The 17,128-nt window shown below is 35.8% G+C and overlaps 1 protein-coding gene across 1 annotated transcript in view; it reads right to left on the reverse strand.

Annotated features, from left to right (window-relative positions):
- Positions 1 to 245: 245 nt before the first annotated feature.
- VWC2 (von Willebrand factor C domain containing 2) overlaps positions 246 to 17,128 on the reverse strand; it is a 166,248-nt gene continuing 149,365 nt past the window's right edge. Inside the window, exon 3 of the mRNA XM_049777284.1 lies at positions 246 to 644. Coding sequence (XP_049633241.1) covers positions 493 to 644 — 152 coding nt within the window. The 3' untranslated portion in view covers positions 246 to 492. The remainder of the gene's footprint in view (positions 645 to 17,128) is intronic.

Below are 17,128 nucleotides of genomic sequence, written 5' to 3' on the forward strand. Positions count from 1 at the left end.
CGCAATTTTGGCAGGACTCTAGTCGAATTTTGTTCACTACCTTATTAGTAATGAGTGGTTCACTCTTCCAAGAATCAGGAGCAATAAAAGTCCATCTCCAGTGATGGAATCAGAACCGAGAAAGATCTGAAGGTACACAGTGAGGAGGGTTGACAGCACAGCATTTTAATCTGCATCTATAGAAAACATTTATATAAGATCTAATAGAGGGGTCATAGAAATACATTTCATATATAATAGTGTACTTTTATGTACTTACTGTGAAAATAGCACATTTATTTAGAGAAGAATTTTTGACCAAAGTTCTTGATATTTTGAAACACATCCAATTCCTTCTCTTGCAGTAAATTTTACAAGGCAAGAAAAAGGACATACAGTTTTCCGTTATTCCTCATCAAAGATCTTCTCCTTTTGGTTGATAATTCCCAGAATCTTTAGAATATTCACATCCGTAAAATATACTAAAAAAAATCAGTCTGTGCTTATCCGATCTTACATTTGCCTGCACTCGTGTCTTGTGCACATGGCCTGTCGCTCGATCCTCCAGGTGCCCTCTTCATAGGTACAATGGCATATGGTGCACTCGTCCGTCTTCACTTCTCTGCCTGCAGGGATGACGGCTGTTTCTGCAAAGCAGTTTGGTCCTAAAATGCAGAAAAAAATGTTTTATTCAATATGTATGCATCTGTAGTATTTTTTAATTTTTTATTGTTAATGAAGGACAGTGAAAGACAAAGAAAAGTCAGAATTTCATTAATATAAAATTCTTCTGCTCCCTATCCTTTCTGTCTTTTTTAAATCCACCCCGCTGTGCTCAAGACTTACTGCTCGGCTTTGCACACAGGGATCACTTCTTCTGGTACTCAGGGGGCCATGTGAAGTGCTGGTAATCAAACCTAGGTCAGCTACGTGCAAGGCAAGTGGCTTACCCAAGTATTCTCTCCAGCAATACTTCTGCCTTTTTGATACAATCAATATGACATTATTTAAAGTTGCTATGAATGACAATAATATTATTCTTACAAGAGCTTGGGGCCTAATCAAAAAGTAAAATTACAACAATGTGATTAATTTTAAACACAGTAATACTTTAATTGTACATGTAGAGAAAAGATTTGAATAACTGAAAGACTCCATGTAACAAATTCAGTGTCACTTCCAAGCCTCTAAGCACATTTTCAAACATATTGATCTTGTATGGAAATAACTCTTGATTTTTTCAGTTGTTTCGTTTTGTTTAGTTTTGGGGTCACACCTGGTGGTACTCAGGTAAGCACTCCTATCTCTTAGGAATAATTTCTGGCAGGCTCAGAGTACCATAGGGATAATGAAGATCAAACCTGGGTCAGCAGTGTGCAAGGGAAATACCCTACCCACTGTACCATCTTTGCAGCCCCATACTCTTAACACATTATTTTGAGTTCCATCTTTCGAGCTACAAACCCGGAACTCGTTTATCCTTTGGTGAGTTGTGCTTTTATGTAGACCTTTCCAACCGGTAGATCATGATGTTCAGGCCCACTATACTGTTTCTTGTGTACCTTAGCCTAAGACCTGTACCTCACCATTTTACTATCTGAGAAGTTATAACTTGACAATATTAAAGGGGAAATTTCAGGGTGGTTTTCTTTTTGAATTCTTGTTCCCTTAGACATCTGAGATGCCCATAAGCTTTATGTTAATCATAGCTATCTATGGCATGCTTTTTACATTTCTACTTTGTCTACTTTGAGATTTAAATTTGATAATGCAATAACCTTTGACTTCACCATTCCATCATAGAAAATGCTGTAATTGCTCAGAACAATAAACTTACATTATAATATAATTATTAACTGATGGCTTAGGAAAACTATGGATTCAAAAACTTGGTACCACTTAATAGTAATGTGATCTTGACTGTAGTTTCATGGTTTTTAGGTATAAAAACTCATTTGAAGAATAATAATCGTATCTCACAGGATCTCCTGAGGCATAAACTAGAAAGAACACTTATTTGCCCTATATTTTTTAAACAATTACTAGTAAATTTCCTATTATTCTTATATGAATTAATCTTATGTTTGTGTAGCAGACACTTCTAAAGAGTTTTCCTTGATATATTTATATCTCACTGTAATACTTGAGGTTTTTCTTTTCCAATACTTATGGTTGTTGTAATTTTAATTACTGATATTAAAAGTATCCCTGGTGTGCATCTTCAAACATCTTTTAAATGCTGATGATGGATTTTTTCATCTTTTATAAATTTGTTAATTGAAATCGATTATTTTGAAAGAATGGGGATTAAAGCACATTACTAAGAGTCAAAAATGGTGGGTTTTATTTAGACAGCAGTAATGATTAATTTTCCAATTTGGGTGGAGGCTTGAATGTAGAGCAGGCATTCATGTTCCAAATTAAACTATGGAAATCCTAAACTTCAAACACAACTTGGGTCTTGTTGAAGTACCTCAACTAATCACCATTAACTTTGTTCTATATAGTCTCCTGCTTACCTTATACCCATGTGAAATTAGTTTGATTTATTTTAATTTTTTATTTAAAGGAATGATGGTTTGCAAAGTGATTAATCATTGAATTCTAGGCATATAAAATGTCGACATCAGTCCCCCATTAGTGTAAATTCCCATCACCAGAGTTTCTAGGGAAACATTTTAGAAGGATTTTAGCTTCTAAGACTAAATGACACTAAAATTACTCACATTTTCATGAAACTAATACATTCTGGTGGAGAGGATTTTAACAGCTAAGATTGTATTGTTTTGATGCTCAGTGTTCCAGGATGTCACGCCTTCTCTGCTTGCTGCGTTATGCAACATTTTAAATAATTTAATCATATAATGAAAATTATTTTATTTTTTAATTTTTTATTTTTAATTATGAGAACAAAGATGCAAAGAAAGAGGACAAGGTAAAGATATAGTGGAAGGACAATCACCCATAAAGAGAATTCTCAGAAGAAGTCCCCTTGCTGATATCTTAACTTTGAACTTTCAGCCGAAGAACATTAAGAGAAATAAAACAGAACTCATGTACAATTACTTTGACCCTCAAGTCCCCAGATTGTAATACATTATAATATTTCTTAGCAGCACACAAAGGAATCTAAAGCCATAAAACTTATGTAACTCCTTACACATTAAAGGCATAGTATTTGTTTTACATTCCATGTACATGTATATTAGTTTAAGTTAACCTCAAAAGTTTGTGGGGTTTTTTTTTTGCCAGTTTGCTAAATTATTATTTTATAATGAAAAAGTTCAAATGTAGTGTTTATTTTGTTGGATCCTCTTGACTTTTTGTTTGTGTGTTTGTGGGCCACACCTAGCAAGCAATGCTCATGTGTTTCTCCTGGCTTTGCACTCAGGAATCACTCTTGTTGTGTTTGCACACAAGAAGGACCAGATAGGATGCCATATAGGATGCCAAGGATTGTACTTTGTGCCAAGAAAGCAGTTTCCACTGTATTATCTCACCAGCTTTCCCCTACATTGACTTTTTTGTCTCCTATTAATTTTTGTAATTTTATAGATTTCAACCTTTCTTCTTTTTTATTTTTATTGAATTATGAACATGTAATTTATTTTCTTTCTCTTCGAGTTACACAAGGGTGTGTTTTATAGTTATACCACAGATATTATCACCAACAATATGTTTTTCTTGTATTTATTATGAGCTTTTTGTATGGCCCCAAGGTTATGTGCTCCTTCTTTCTATGTGTTTAACTTGGCATATTAAATAAGATGTTTGTTTCAATTTTTCCTCTCCTCCTTTTATACACTCTGCCACCTCTCATCTTCATTACATTAGTTAATAAAATAATTATAAGAATTACCCAAGTGGTCACACATAGTAGTTCATATAGGTTTTTGTATATTCATTACTCCACCATAAACATGCTATCTCAGAGTAGTATTTTAAAAATGGTCACTTCTACTTGTAAAGTATAAATTTAAGAAAATAGGCTGGTACAGTTAGGTTCAGAAAGACCAGGAAAGAGCCTCAGTAATATAGACCCTGCTTTAGTCGCATTAGAATTCAAGTTGGATATCTGGCACTATTATTATGTACCAAGTGTTTTCTTCTGTAGTACAATAAAGAATATATTTGCTCTCATAACCAAGAATGTGGCCCCTATAAAACACTGAAATAAATGAATTACCTTCAGAAAGCTATGTAACTCAAAACATGCAATCCTGGAAGCAAGTTCCAAAACCATCATCACAACAAAATTTATTTCCATTTGCTTGATCAGTAATGTTTCATACTTGGAAGATTTCTTAGCTTTAATGGCATGGGAAGTACTTTCTACTTTCCCTTTATGTATCTTATGGTTTCAGGTTTGATATCAATGTCTTTACTCTATCTTGATTTGACCTTTGTGCAAGATGTTTGAGTTAGGTCTGAATTTATTTCCTTGCATGTAGTTGTCAAATTTTCCCAGTACCACATAATTGAAGAGATTTTGCTTGTTCTATTTCATAATCTTGGTCCTACCAAAAATTAACTTGGGGACCTGTCTAAGAAAATTAATTTTATTCCAATGATCACTTGTCTTGATTCAAATACCAGGTCATCTTAATTACTAACCACTTTATATTACAGCTTGAAGTTATGGAAAGTGATGACCCCATTTTCTTTTTCCTGAGGAAAGTTTAGGATGGTTATTGTTCCATTTTAATTTCTTGAGTGTTTGATCTGTTTATTTGAAAAAACTGTATGCTTCTTCAAGTTCTGATAGGAATTTCACTGAGTCTGTAAGATACTTTAGGGATTATTTCCATTTTAATTAAGTTAATAATTTTGATACATGAGCAGGAAATGTGTTTTAATGTCCTCATGTCCAACTTTATTTCTGGAATTTATGTTTTTAAGTATTATTTGTACAGGTTTTTTATGTCTTTAGTTAAGTTGAATCCGAAGTACTTGATTTTTATGAGGTACAATTGAGAATGATATTATTTTTAAGTATCTCTTATCTTTAATCATATCTTTATAGGAAAGCCACAGATATTTGCATGTTAATTTTGTAGCCTGCCATTTTACTGTAAAAAATCTATATTTTCTAGTAGCTTTTTGGTACAATCTAAAATTTTCTAAGAAAAGACATCCACAGATAGTAAGAGCTTGAGTTCTCATTTTCTTGTCTTGATTTCCTTGGTATATTTTTCTTAAAAGTCCTGGAAAATATTTCTAGTCAAATACTGAATAGAAGTGATGATAGTGGGCAAACTTGTTATGTTGATCACTCAGGAAAACATTTAGTTTTTTTCCCCTGAGCATGTTTATAGTGGGATTGTGGGCTTATCTTTGATGATTTTGAAAATTTCTGTCTATTCCTATTTTGTTGAGATATTTTTTATGAATAGGTGCCAGACCTTATACAATGCTTTATTTGAAGCTATTGATATGATCATATGATTTTTATTTTTTCTTTTATTGATAATATGTATATTAGGTTGTATGTATTATGTATGTTTAACCAAAACCATTCTTTAATCCCTTCGATGAGTCCTATTTTGTCATGTTGAATGATCTTTTTTCTATTGCTAGTATTTTGTTTAGGATCTTTGTAACTATAACAAGGATATTAGCCTTTTTTAATTTCCCATGTGATATCTTCTCTGATTCATTGGTTGTTCAGTAATAAGCTACTTAGCTTGCATATGTTGTCATTGTTTTTTTTTATTTATTTCTGTTTGTGATTAACATCTATTTTTAATGCTTTATGGTCTGATAAGGTTGTTGGTATGGTTTCTATCTTTTTGATTCTGTGGAGGTTAAACTGTGCTATCTAAATTTCTGGTTTTCCATCCACATACACAGTGCTATTGTTGACCATTTCTACAATGACTACCCCAAGATTGCACTGATCCCAAAGGAAATGTAGAAGCCCAACCAACTCATGATTGTAATGATGTAATGCTTGGGGATGCTCCAACACATGGATGACTGTACTGGCCTTCCTTCTTCATTCAGCTTGATGTTATCTTCTGTACCAAGCTTCAACCCGCTTTTCCAGACCCATCAAGTGTCTTTTGCCAGTCTTTTCAGAGTTCCAGACCCCTCATCTTTACAGATTGGTATTGGACTCTAAAAATTTTACCTTTTGTATTTTTCTTGTAATTATAATCCTTTGAATTTATATTTGATACTACACTTCTTTTGACTATTGTAATTAATGTTTTCTATTTTAGTTACAGGCTTATTCTATAGAATTTATCATATGAACCAGAGAAAAATATGCATTTAGCATTTGGGGGATTAAAAGCCCTACATATATGATCCACTCCCATTTGTTGCTTCAAGGCAAATATTTCTTTACTTAGCTTTAGCCTAGTTCAGTGGTCAGCAACCTTTTTTTTATCAGCTGAGCTAAATCTCACCAAAACCACAATTGAAATTTATTTTGAGAGCCACATTTTTGGGGAGGTTGTTTTTTGTTTGTTTGTTTTGTTTTTGTTTTGTTTTTTTTTTTGGCACCGCTCAGGGGTTACTCCTGGCTCTATGCTCAGAAATCACTCCTGGCAGGCTCAGGGATGCCGGGATTCGAACCACTGACCTTCTGCATGAGAGGCAAACGCCTTACCTCCATGCTATCTCTCTGACCCCGAGAGCCACATTTTTAAAACCGAAAATATATAGGATGGTACACTGTTTTTAGTTTCAATAAGTTTTTATTGAGAATGTTCTGCATGCAAGTATCCATATAGGTCGGGAGGATACAAATAGCACAACTAATAAAACAAAAACTTTAGAAAGATATTATTTATCAATAATGTTAAATTCCATAAAATTTGCCCTATAATGTAGAGAAAATTACATCTTGACAATGACTGACAAAGTCACAAACACTAATGTGAACATTTGCCTTGCATTTCCTTGGATAGTTTGAGTAAGTCAGGATTGTATGTTGTTGTTTTTAATTTTAGGCACAATTCCAGGTTATCATCGATGAGACAAATTCTCAATTTACTCTTGATAATATTTATGCTTGAAAATAATTGTTCGCATGAATATGTAGACCCAAAAAGGAAAGAACAGCAAATGCTAGCTTTTTTAGTTGATTATATGAGTAAGGAATACTATTCCAGGTGTTAAAAATCTAATTATCTTCCTTCTCCAGGTCTTTCAAAGCAGACCACTTGTGCTGTGAACTAAGTTCACATTTGTGTTTCTCCAATCTTTCTAAATTAGCACATAGATGTTCAAGTTTCAAGCTCCACAGTTCTTTGTTTTGTAAATCCAGAAATTGCATTTCAAAGTTGCCAATGTCGATATTAAAGGGAGAAAAATTTAATTCCATTACAGTGGCATCCAGAGGTTTTATAACAAAGGCCAACGTCACTTTGCTGTTTCTAAAATTCTGAAACCTCTCGAGAAAAGTTTCCCTTATATTTAAAAGTGCTGTTTTTAAATAGGTAATGTCAATATCAGAATTATTTTCTTGGGGTCAGAGAGTTGGCGCTAGAGGTAAGGTGTCTGCCTTGCAAGCACTAGCGTAGGACGAACTGAGGTTCGACCCCCTTGCATCCCATATGGTCCCCCCAAGCCAGGAGTGATTTCTGAGCTCATAGGCAGGAGTAGCCCCTGAGCGTCAAACAGGTGTGGCCCAAAAACCAAAAAAAAAAAAAAAAAAAAAAAAAAAATTCTTGGCAATGTTTCAACAGGCTTGGAAGGTAAATCAAAGTTTCTCTGTCAAAATCTTGAGCAAAAACAGATAATTTGTTTTTAAACGAAATAACTTCTTCTAACATCGAAAAAATTGTGTTTCCTTTCCCCTGTAGTGTACGATTAAGCTGATTTAGATGTAAACGTAACATCCACCATGAAATACAGTTTTTGAATCCACTGATTGTTTGTTAATTCTGGATAGTGAACACCCATTTCGAGGAAAAATGCTTTGATTTCTGATAATAAGTAAGCAAAACGTTTCAAAATGTTTCCTCTTGATAACCAAAATGTGCTGAAAATTTGAAACCCTACAATATTAAGATGAAACAGGTAAAAGATAAAAACCTTTTAACAATCTTTAAAAGCAAGGAGTGTTCCAGAGAAAAGTAGTGATTTCACTGAAAGGAAAAAAAAAATCTATTGACACTTTATAGTGTGTGCTGCAAGAAACCACACTAATACACACAAAAACAAAAATGGCACTTTGTTAAAGGCATATGATAGATCATAAAGGAATTTTATGATAGAGTGCCTGAAACATTTTAAAATGATTTTTATTTAAGCATATTTGTTATGAAATTATTCATACTTGAGTTTCAATCATAGAATGTACACCACCCTTCACCAGTGCACTTTTCCCATCACCAATGTGCCTTGTTTCCTTCCCCTTCACCCTCCTTTGCCTGTGTCAGGGGCAGACATATTTTTTTCTCTCTACCTCTCTTTTCCTTTATGACACCACGGTTTGCAAAATTTTCTTTATGACACCGTGGTTAGCAATATTGTTAATTAAAAGGTACCAGGCATGTTACTTATCCATTTTCAGCATCCAGTTCTTGTCCAGAGTGATATGTTCCAACTATCAGTGTCATAATGTACCTTTCTCTATTCTAAGTTAGCTCACCACTTTTTATGGCAAGCTTCCTATCATGGACTAGTCCTCCTGTCCCTCATCCCTATTTTCTCTAGATATTATTACCATATTACCATTTGTTATTTTTATATGACAAAATGATTATTCTGTGTCTACATCTCTCCTTCTGACTCATTTCAGAATAATAATCTGATGTGTGTTGATGTATGTACAGATAATGCACTGTGCATGGCTCAGTGTTTTAGTGTAGTCACAAGAAACAAAAGTTGCACACCAGTACATTGTATCCACTCATTTATGATAGATTGGATTCAAAAGAAAAAAAAAACAAACTCCCTGCTGAACTAAACTCTGTGACAGATGACACGGTAAATATAATTTGTGAGATTCACAATTGTGATCAAATCCAGGCTATTCACCACCCTGGGTGAGAGTATGGATGCCCACTACTAGCATCTTCTCCATGAAGAAGTGAAGTGGCTGTTCAGGGGAAGGGCGCTCTTTTGCCTTGTTGGCAAGAGGGAAGAAGTAGTGCAGTTGCTGTGAGAGCAGACTCTGACTTTGTACAGCCCCAGTTGGACAAGGAATGGGTAGCTAAGCTTGTGTATTTGGCAGACATTGCTCATTTTCTCTACGAACTTAATATTTTTCTGCAGGGGAGTTTCACAAGTAGTTTTTACAGTGAGACATAAGATGGATGTGTTCAAAAAAGAATCTGATTCTGGGATAGCTGTGTCTGAGAAGGAGATGTTGAAATGTTTCCACTCTTGCAAAAAATTTCTGATTGGCACTTATATTATGCAGAAAGTCATGATCAATACGAAAAACAGCATTTAAGGGCATTAGCTCACAACTTTAATCATGAGTACTTTGAACATGAGAATCCATGGAAAAGAAAAGTCTGAGTTGAGAATCCCTTCATGGAAGATGCCCACCCTTGTGCAAAATAAAATATGTGTTTTAAGATCACTCCAGGCACTGTATCTCTAAACCCCACCCAACCTGATCTGAAGAAGCAGGGTAGCAGGAAAGAAATAATAAACCAAGCTAGCCAGGAAAGGATGATCATGGAGTCTATGGCCTTTTACTTTGTACTCTCTGCCTTGAGCCCAAAAAGCTAGAACACCTCTTTCTTTATTAAAACCAATTCCCAATACCAGAAGGCTTCAGGTCAAGAGAGAGAGAGACAAAAGTACATATTCACTGGGCTTTTACATATCAAAGGAAGAGGTTTAAGAAAGGATGACATTGGGGGAACATTTTTGTTTAGGGTTAATACTGGGTATCATCTTACACTCTTGGAGCCAGTGGAGCTGCACACAGGGCACGCACTGGCAGAGGCTAGGAGCAGAGTCTTGACTCCTGGAGCGACCGCCTGGCACACAGAAGAGCCTAATTAAAAGTGTAAAGAGCCACAGGCTGCCGACCACTGACGTAGTTGATATACTGAAAGTTGACAGAGCACTGTTGAAGTCTCCTACTACTATTGTGTTGCTATCAATATCTTTTTTCAAGTCATCTTAAAAATATTTTAGGTGTATTTTTCATTCTTTGTTAGGTGCATTTATATTTAGGAGAATGAGTTCTTTGTTGTGTGTATGTATTTTGATCAGTAAGAAATGACTTTTGCTTCTCTTATAAACTTTTTGAGCCTGAAGTATGTACATCCTAGCATTTTGGGAGTTGTTTGCTTGAAATATTGTCTTATAAACTTTGGGCAGATCAGATAGCACCACCTTAGGACTACACGCCTTAGCCTCAATTCACTGTGAATTTGCACCCTTTAGCATCTACTTTCATAATAAAAACACAGTAAAACTGTTGAAGTAAGAAAGAAAGGGATAGATACAGTATTATCTCTCTCATGTACAGCAACGTGTTAACAAATGGCTTAAGACATACAAAGAACAGATCATTGAGTGTGCTGAAATAGAGGGCTAAAATGTGCCAGTATTGGGGTCCTTGAGAGAGGATGATGTGCATTGAATATTGGTGTGATTTTGAAGTAGTGCAAATCACAAAAATGATATCAGTCAAAATAAAACACTGACATAAAAGCAAACTCAGACTTTGGTCTAATGCCATGCACAACGATCTAATCAAATGGATTACAGACCTTGATACCAGACCCAGAACCATAAGGTATATAAAAGAGAAAATAGTTAAAACACTCCATGACATTAAGAGTAAAAGCATCTTTCAGGAGGAAACTACACTGTCTAAACAAGTAGAAGCAGATATAAACAAATGGGATTACATTAAACTGAGTAGCTTCTGCACCTCAAAAGAAATAGTGAGTAGGAAACAAATGCCACCCATAGAATGAAAGAAACTATTCATCTAATAACCATTAGATAAGGGAATAATATCTAAGATACTCAGGTACTGACAGAATTGAACAAGAATAAATAATCTAATCCCATCAAAAAGTTGGGCGAGGGGCCAGAGAGATAGCATGAAGGTAGGGCATTTGCCTCGTATACAGACGGATGGTGGTTCGAATCCCAGCATCCATATGGCCCCCTGAGCCTGCCAGGCATAATATCTGAGTGTAGAGCCGGGAGTAACCCCTGAGCACTGCTGGGTGTGACCCCATAATTCCCCAAAAATAAGTTGGGAGAAAAATAAACAGACACCTTCAAAGAAGAAATAGAAATAACCAAAAGACATATGAAAAAATACTCCAGATCACTAATCATCAAGAGATGCAAATAAAAATAACAATGAGTCTTCTGAAACCACAGAGACTTGCACCAATCACAAAGAACAAGAGCAATCAGTTCTGGTGGGGATGTGAGAAGAAAGAAACTCTTATTCATACTGGTGGGAATTTTGTCTAGTCCAGCCTTTCTTTGAGGAATGGAGATTCCTAAAAAAAAAAAAATGAAAATTGAGCTCCCATATAATCCAGCAATATCACTCGTAGGGATATAAAAACAATACAAAAATGTCCTCTGGACTCCTATGTTCATTGTAGTCCTATTTACAATAGCCAGAATCTGGAAACAACCCAGGTGCCCAACAACAGATGAGTGGCTAAAAAAAAACTGTGGTACATATACACCATGGAATGCTGCAGTTGTTAGGAAAAAATATATTCATAATATTTGCTTATACATGGATGGAAAAAATTATTATGCTGAGTGAAATGAGTCAGATGGAGAGATAAACACACAATGATCTCACTCGTCTGTGAGATTTAAGAAAAATAAAAGACATCAGTGTAATAATATCCAGAGACAATAGAGATGAGGTCTGGAAGGACAGAACCATGATATGAAGCTTTCTACAAAGAGTGTGAGTACAGTTAGAGAAATAACTAAATCAGCAGCTATCATGACAATGGTACTGAATGAGATAAGTAGAATGCCTGTCTCAAAGACAGGCAACAAGTGGGGGAGGATTGTGAAGGTCATTGGTGATGGGAAGGTTGCACTGGTGAAGGGGAATGTACATTTTATAACTGAAACCCAACTACATTCATGTTTGTAACCATGTGCTTAAATAAAGATTTTATTAGAAACAATGGAATATTCGAGGAAAGTAAAAAATAAAAAATACATAAGAAGCATTACGTTATATTTTGGCTTAGAAAACCATGTGGTTCTGAGGATTGAGGCATTGGACACATAAAATGGCTAGTCTAATATACTAATAACTAATACTAACATACTAAGTATTAAAATAAATAAAATAGACGCCTGTCCAGTGGTTTCCGACTGTGAGAAACTGTGAGTGTTGCCTGTGTGTGTTTTTCTACTGTCCTGTCTCCTGAACCTCACAGGAGTGGGCCAAAAAGGGCCCAGAAAAATTGCTCTCCAGGAGACTCCAGAAGAGCATGCATGGTCGCTCTGTTTCGCTTCATGGCCGGCACTCTTTCTAATGAAAGAATGTCACTGCAACAAGAAGAAAAAAATCACACTAGAAAATGTGCTGGATCCCCGAAGCCCATCATTTCTCCCCAGAATGTCTTCCCTGCTGTGTACTCAGGCCCAAGATTTGATCCTGTGTGAGGCTTCATCCACAGAGGGTTCCCCTTCCTTGGAGGCAAGTCAACCCATCCAGAAAGGGTGGAGCCTGAGGAGCGTGGCCAAGCACATCATTTAGCCAATGAATACCATCACAACACATAGAAAAACCCACAATACAAGTGTGACAACGGGGAAACAATGCAGGACAGCGCCAGACAAAAAGAATGAAGATGGCAAGTCTGATGATTGGAAAATGGCCAACCAACTAGTCAGTCTCTTAGATAAGGAGTTTAGACAAGAAATATGGAAGATGCTCAAAGAACTCAAAGAAACCATGGATCGAGTTGAACAGAACACTAATAAGAAACAAGAAAATATAAAGACAGAAATCAGAAAACTCCAAACTGAAATAACAGGTCAAATAACAGGCCTAAAAAACTCAGTAAATGAATTGAATGACAAAATGGATGAGCTCTCTAACAGGGTAACGGAAGCTGAGGATAGAATTAGTGCTATGGAAGATGAGATAATAAAAACTCCATACAGCAGGAGAGACTGGAAAAAAACTTAAAGCAAATGAACAGACAATAGAAATATTAGTCAAAGAATGTGAACAGATGAAAATAGAAGTCTATGATAAGCTTAATAGAAACAACTTAAGAATCATTAGAGACCCAGGAAGAAAATTTCCAGGAACAATCAATGGTCAAGAACATCATTAAAGAGAAACTTCCAGAACTAAAGAATTTATGTGATCAAATCCTGCATGCCCGAAGAGTACCAACCAAAAGAGACCCCAGAAAAAATACCCAAGACACATCCTAGTCACAACGACGAATCCCACAGATAGAGACAGAATTCTGAAAGCAGCAAGATCAAAAAGGGAAATTACATTCAAGGGAACATCCTTGAGATTTACAGCAGACCTATTACTAGAAACACTCAAGACCAGAAAGGAGTGGTGGGACATAGTGACAAAACCCAATAAAATAAATGCTTCGCCTAGAATACTGCACCCAGCAAAACTCACTTTCAGGTTTGAAGGAAGAATACATGGTTTCACAGACAGACAACAGCTCAGAAACTTTACAGACTCAAAGCCAGTCTTAAGAGAAAAACTGAAAGACCTACTTTAAGACAAAACTGACCAAAAGACACACCAAATTTTGATATAAAGATGGCATTAAATCCCAGGACAATTCTTTTTCCCAATGTCAATGGACAAAATGCACCAGTTAAGAGACACAGAGTGTCTGGATCAAAAATGGATCAAAAAACTCAATCCAACCTTCTGCTGCCTACAAGAAATGCACCTGAATAGTCAGAACAAACATAGACTCAAAATAAAAGGCTGGAGGAAAATTATCTGAGCAAACAACACCCACAAAAAAGCTAGAGTGGCCATACTAATATATGATGCAAATTTTATACTCAGGAAAGTTGTAAGGAACAAAGATGGACATTTTGTATTAATCAAGGGATATGTACAGCAGGAAGAAATCACTCTCCTAAACATAAATGCACCGAATGAGGGGCCAGCAAAATATTTAATATAATTGTTGACAAATCAGGAAGGAAGAAGAGGCCTATCTGAATAGCTTAATGTTGCAGCACATAGAATTAGAAAGTGCTCAAAAAATACCCAAAAATAGGGAGACAGAAGGAAATAACAAAGCTAAGAGCAGAAATCAACGAAGTGGAAACCCAAAAAACAATCAGAAAGATAATAAAAGCAGAAGTTGGTTCTTCAAAAAAAAAATAAACAAGATTGATAGACCATTAGCAAAACTAACAAAGAAAGAGAGAAAAAAAACTTGACAACTCATATTAGAAATGAAAAAGGGGAGATCACTACCAATTTTGCAGAGATTCACAGGGTCACCAGAAACTACTTTGAGAAACTCTATGCCACTAAAAATAAGAACCTGGAAGAAATGGATAAATCGGGGGTCTCAAACTCAATATACCTAGGGGCCACAGGAGAAAAAGTTGGGGTGATCCTTGAGTGCAGAGTCAGTAGTAAGCCTTGAACATTGGGGAGTGTGACCCAAACAACTAAAACAAAACAAAACAAAAAATTATTACTTTAGGGCAGGGCCACAAACGGCCCACGGGCCATGACTTTGATACCCCTGGAAAGTCTTGGGCTTTTATCACCTCTCACAGTTGAATAAAGAGGATGTAGCATATCTAAACAACCCCATCACTATTGATGAAATTAAAACGCTAATCAAATGTCTGCCCAGAAACAAAAGCCCAGGCCCAGATGGATTTACTAATGAATTCTTTTAAACTTTCCAAGAGGAACTACTACCAATTCTGGCAAGATTCTTTCATGAAATCGAAAAAAAATGAGACCACTTCCAAATAGCTTTTATGAAGCCAACATCACCTTGATACCTAAACCAGACATAGATGCTGCCAAAAAAGAAAATTACAAACCAATATCCCTGATGAACACAGATACCAAGATCCTCAACAAAATCCTGGCAAATAGGATTCAATGCCTCATCAAGAAGATCATTCATTATGATCAAATAGGTTTCATCCCAGGAATGCAAGGATGGTTTAACATCTGTAAATCTATCAACATAATACACAACATCAACAACAAGAAAAATAAAAATCACATGATCATATCAATATCCACAGAGAAAGCATTTGATGGTCCAACACCCATTCTTGATCAAAACTCTCAGCAAGATGGAAATGGAAGGAAATTTTCTCAATATAGTTAAGGCCATCTACCACAAGAGAGTGGCAAATATTATCCTCAATGGAGAAAAACTAAAAGCCTTTCCTCTTAATTCTGGCACAAGGCAAGGCTGTCCGCTCTCACCACTCTTATTCAACATAGTACTGGAAGTCCTTGCTATATATATCAGGCAAGAAAAAGATATCAAGGGAATCCTGATAGAACAGGAAGAAGTAAAGCTCTCTCTGATTGCAGATGACATGATACTCTACTTAGAAAACCCTAAAGACTACCAAAAAGCTTCTAGAAACAATAAACTCATATAGCAAGGTGGCAGGCTACAAAATTAACACACAAATATCAATGCTCTTTCTATACACCAATAATAATAGGGAAGAAATGGACATTAAGAAAACAACTCCATTCACATTAGAGCCACACAAACTCAAATATCTTGGAGTCAACTTGATTAAAGATGTGAAGGAACTAAACTAAGAAAACTATAAAACTCTGCTCCAAGAAATAAGAGAGGACACATGGAAAGGGAAACACATGCCCTGATCATGGATTGGCATAAATAACATCATTAAAATGGCAATAATCCCCAAAGCGTTGTACAGATTTAATGCAATCCCTCTAAAGATACCCATGACGTTCTTCAAAGAAGTGAATCAGGCATTTTTGAAATTCATTTGGAACAATAAACACCCTCGTATAGCCAAAGCAATTATTGGGAAAAAGAATACGGGAGGCATTACTTTCCCCAACTTTAAACTGTATTACACAGCAATAGTAATCAAAACAGCATGGTATTGGAATAAAGACAGACCCTCACATCAGTGGAATAGACTTGAGTACTCAGAGAATGCTCCCCAGACATACAATCATCTAATCTTTGATAAAGAAGCAAGAAGTCCTAAATGGAGCAAAGAAAGCCTCTTCAACAAGTGGTGTTGCCTAACTGGCTAGCCAGTTGCAAAAATGTGAACTTAGACCCCCAGCTAACATCATGTATGAAGGTAAAATCCAAATGGATTAAAGACCTCGATTTCAGACCTGAAACCATAACATATCTAGAACAACATGTGGGTATAACACTCCATGACATTGAGACTAAAGGCATCTTCAAGGAGGAAACTGCACTCTCCAAGCAAGTGAAAGCATAGATTAACATATGGGAATATATTAAACTGAGAAGCTTCTGTACCTCGAAGAAAATAGTGCCCAGGATACAAGAGCCACCCACCTTGTGGGAGAAACTATTCCCCCAATACCCATCAGATAAGGGGCTAATCTCCAAAATATACAGGACAATGACAGAACTCTACAAGAAAAAACATCTAATACCATCAAAAAATGAGGAGAAGAAATGGACACTTTGATAAAGAAAAAATACAAATGGCCAAAAGGCACATGAAAAATGTTCCACATCACTAATCATCAGGGAAATGCAAATCAGAACAACTATGAGGTACCACCTCACACCACACAGATTGGCACACAGCCAACTAGTTCAACCTTTCTGGAGAGTGATATGGAGATTCCTCCAAAATTGGAAATTGAGCTTTCATACGATCCAGCTATACCACTCCTAGGAACACAAAAATACAATACAAAAATCCCTTCCTTACACCTATATTCATTGCAGCACTATTTACCATAGCAAGACTCTGGAAACAACCAAGATACCCTTCAACAGATGAATGGCTAAAGAAACTGTGGTACATATACACAATGGAATATTATGCAGCTGTCAGGAGAGATGAAGTCATGAAATTTTTCTATACATGGATGTACATGGAATCTATTATGCTGAGTGAAATAAGTCAGAGAGAGAGAGAAAGACGCAGAATGGTCTCACTCATCTATGGGTTTTAAGAAAAATGAAAGACATTTCTCAACAATTTTCTT

This window comes from Suncus etruscus, chromosome 7 (genome assembly GCF_024139225.1).
Source record: "Suncus etruscus isolate mSunEtr1 chromosome 7, mSunEtr1.pri.cur, whole genome shotgun sequence".
Lineage (NCBI taxonomy): Eukaryota > Metazoa > Chordata > Mammalia > Eulipotyphla > Soricidae > Suncus > Suncus etruscus.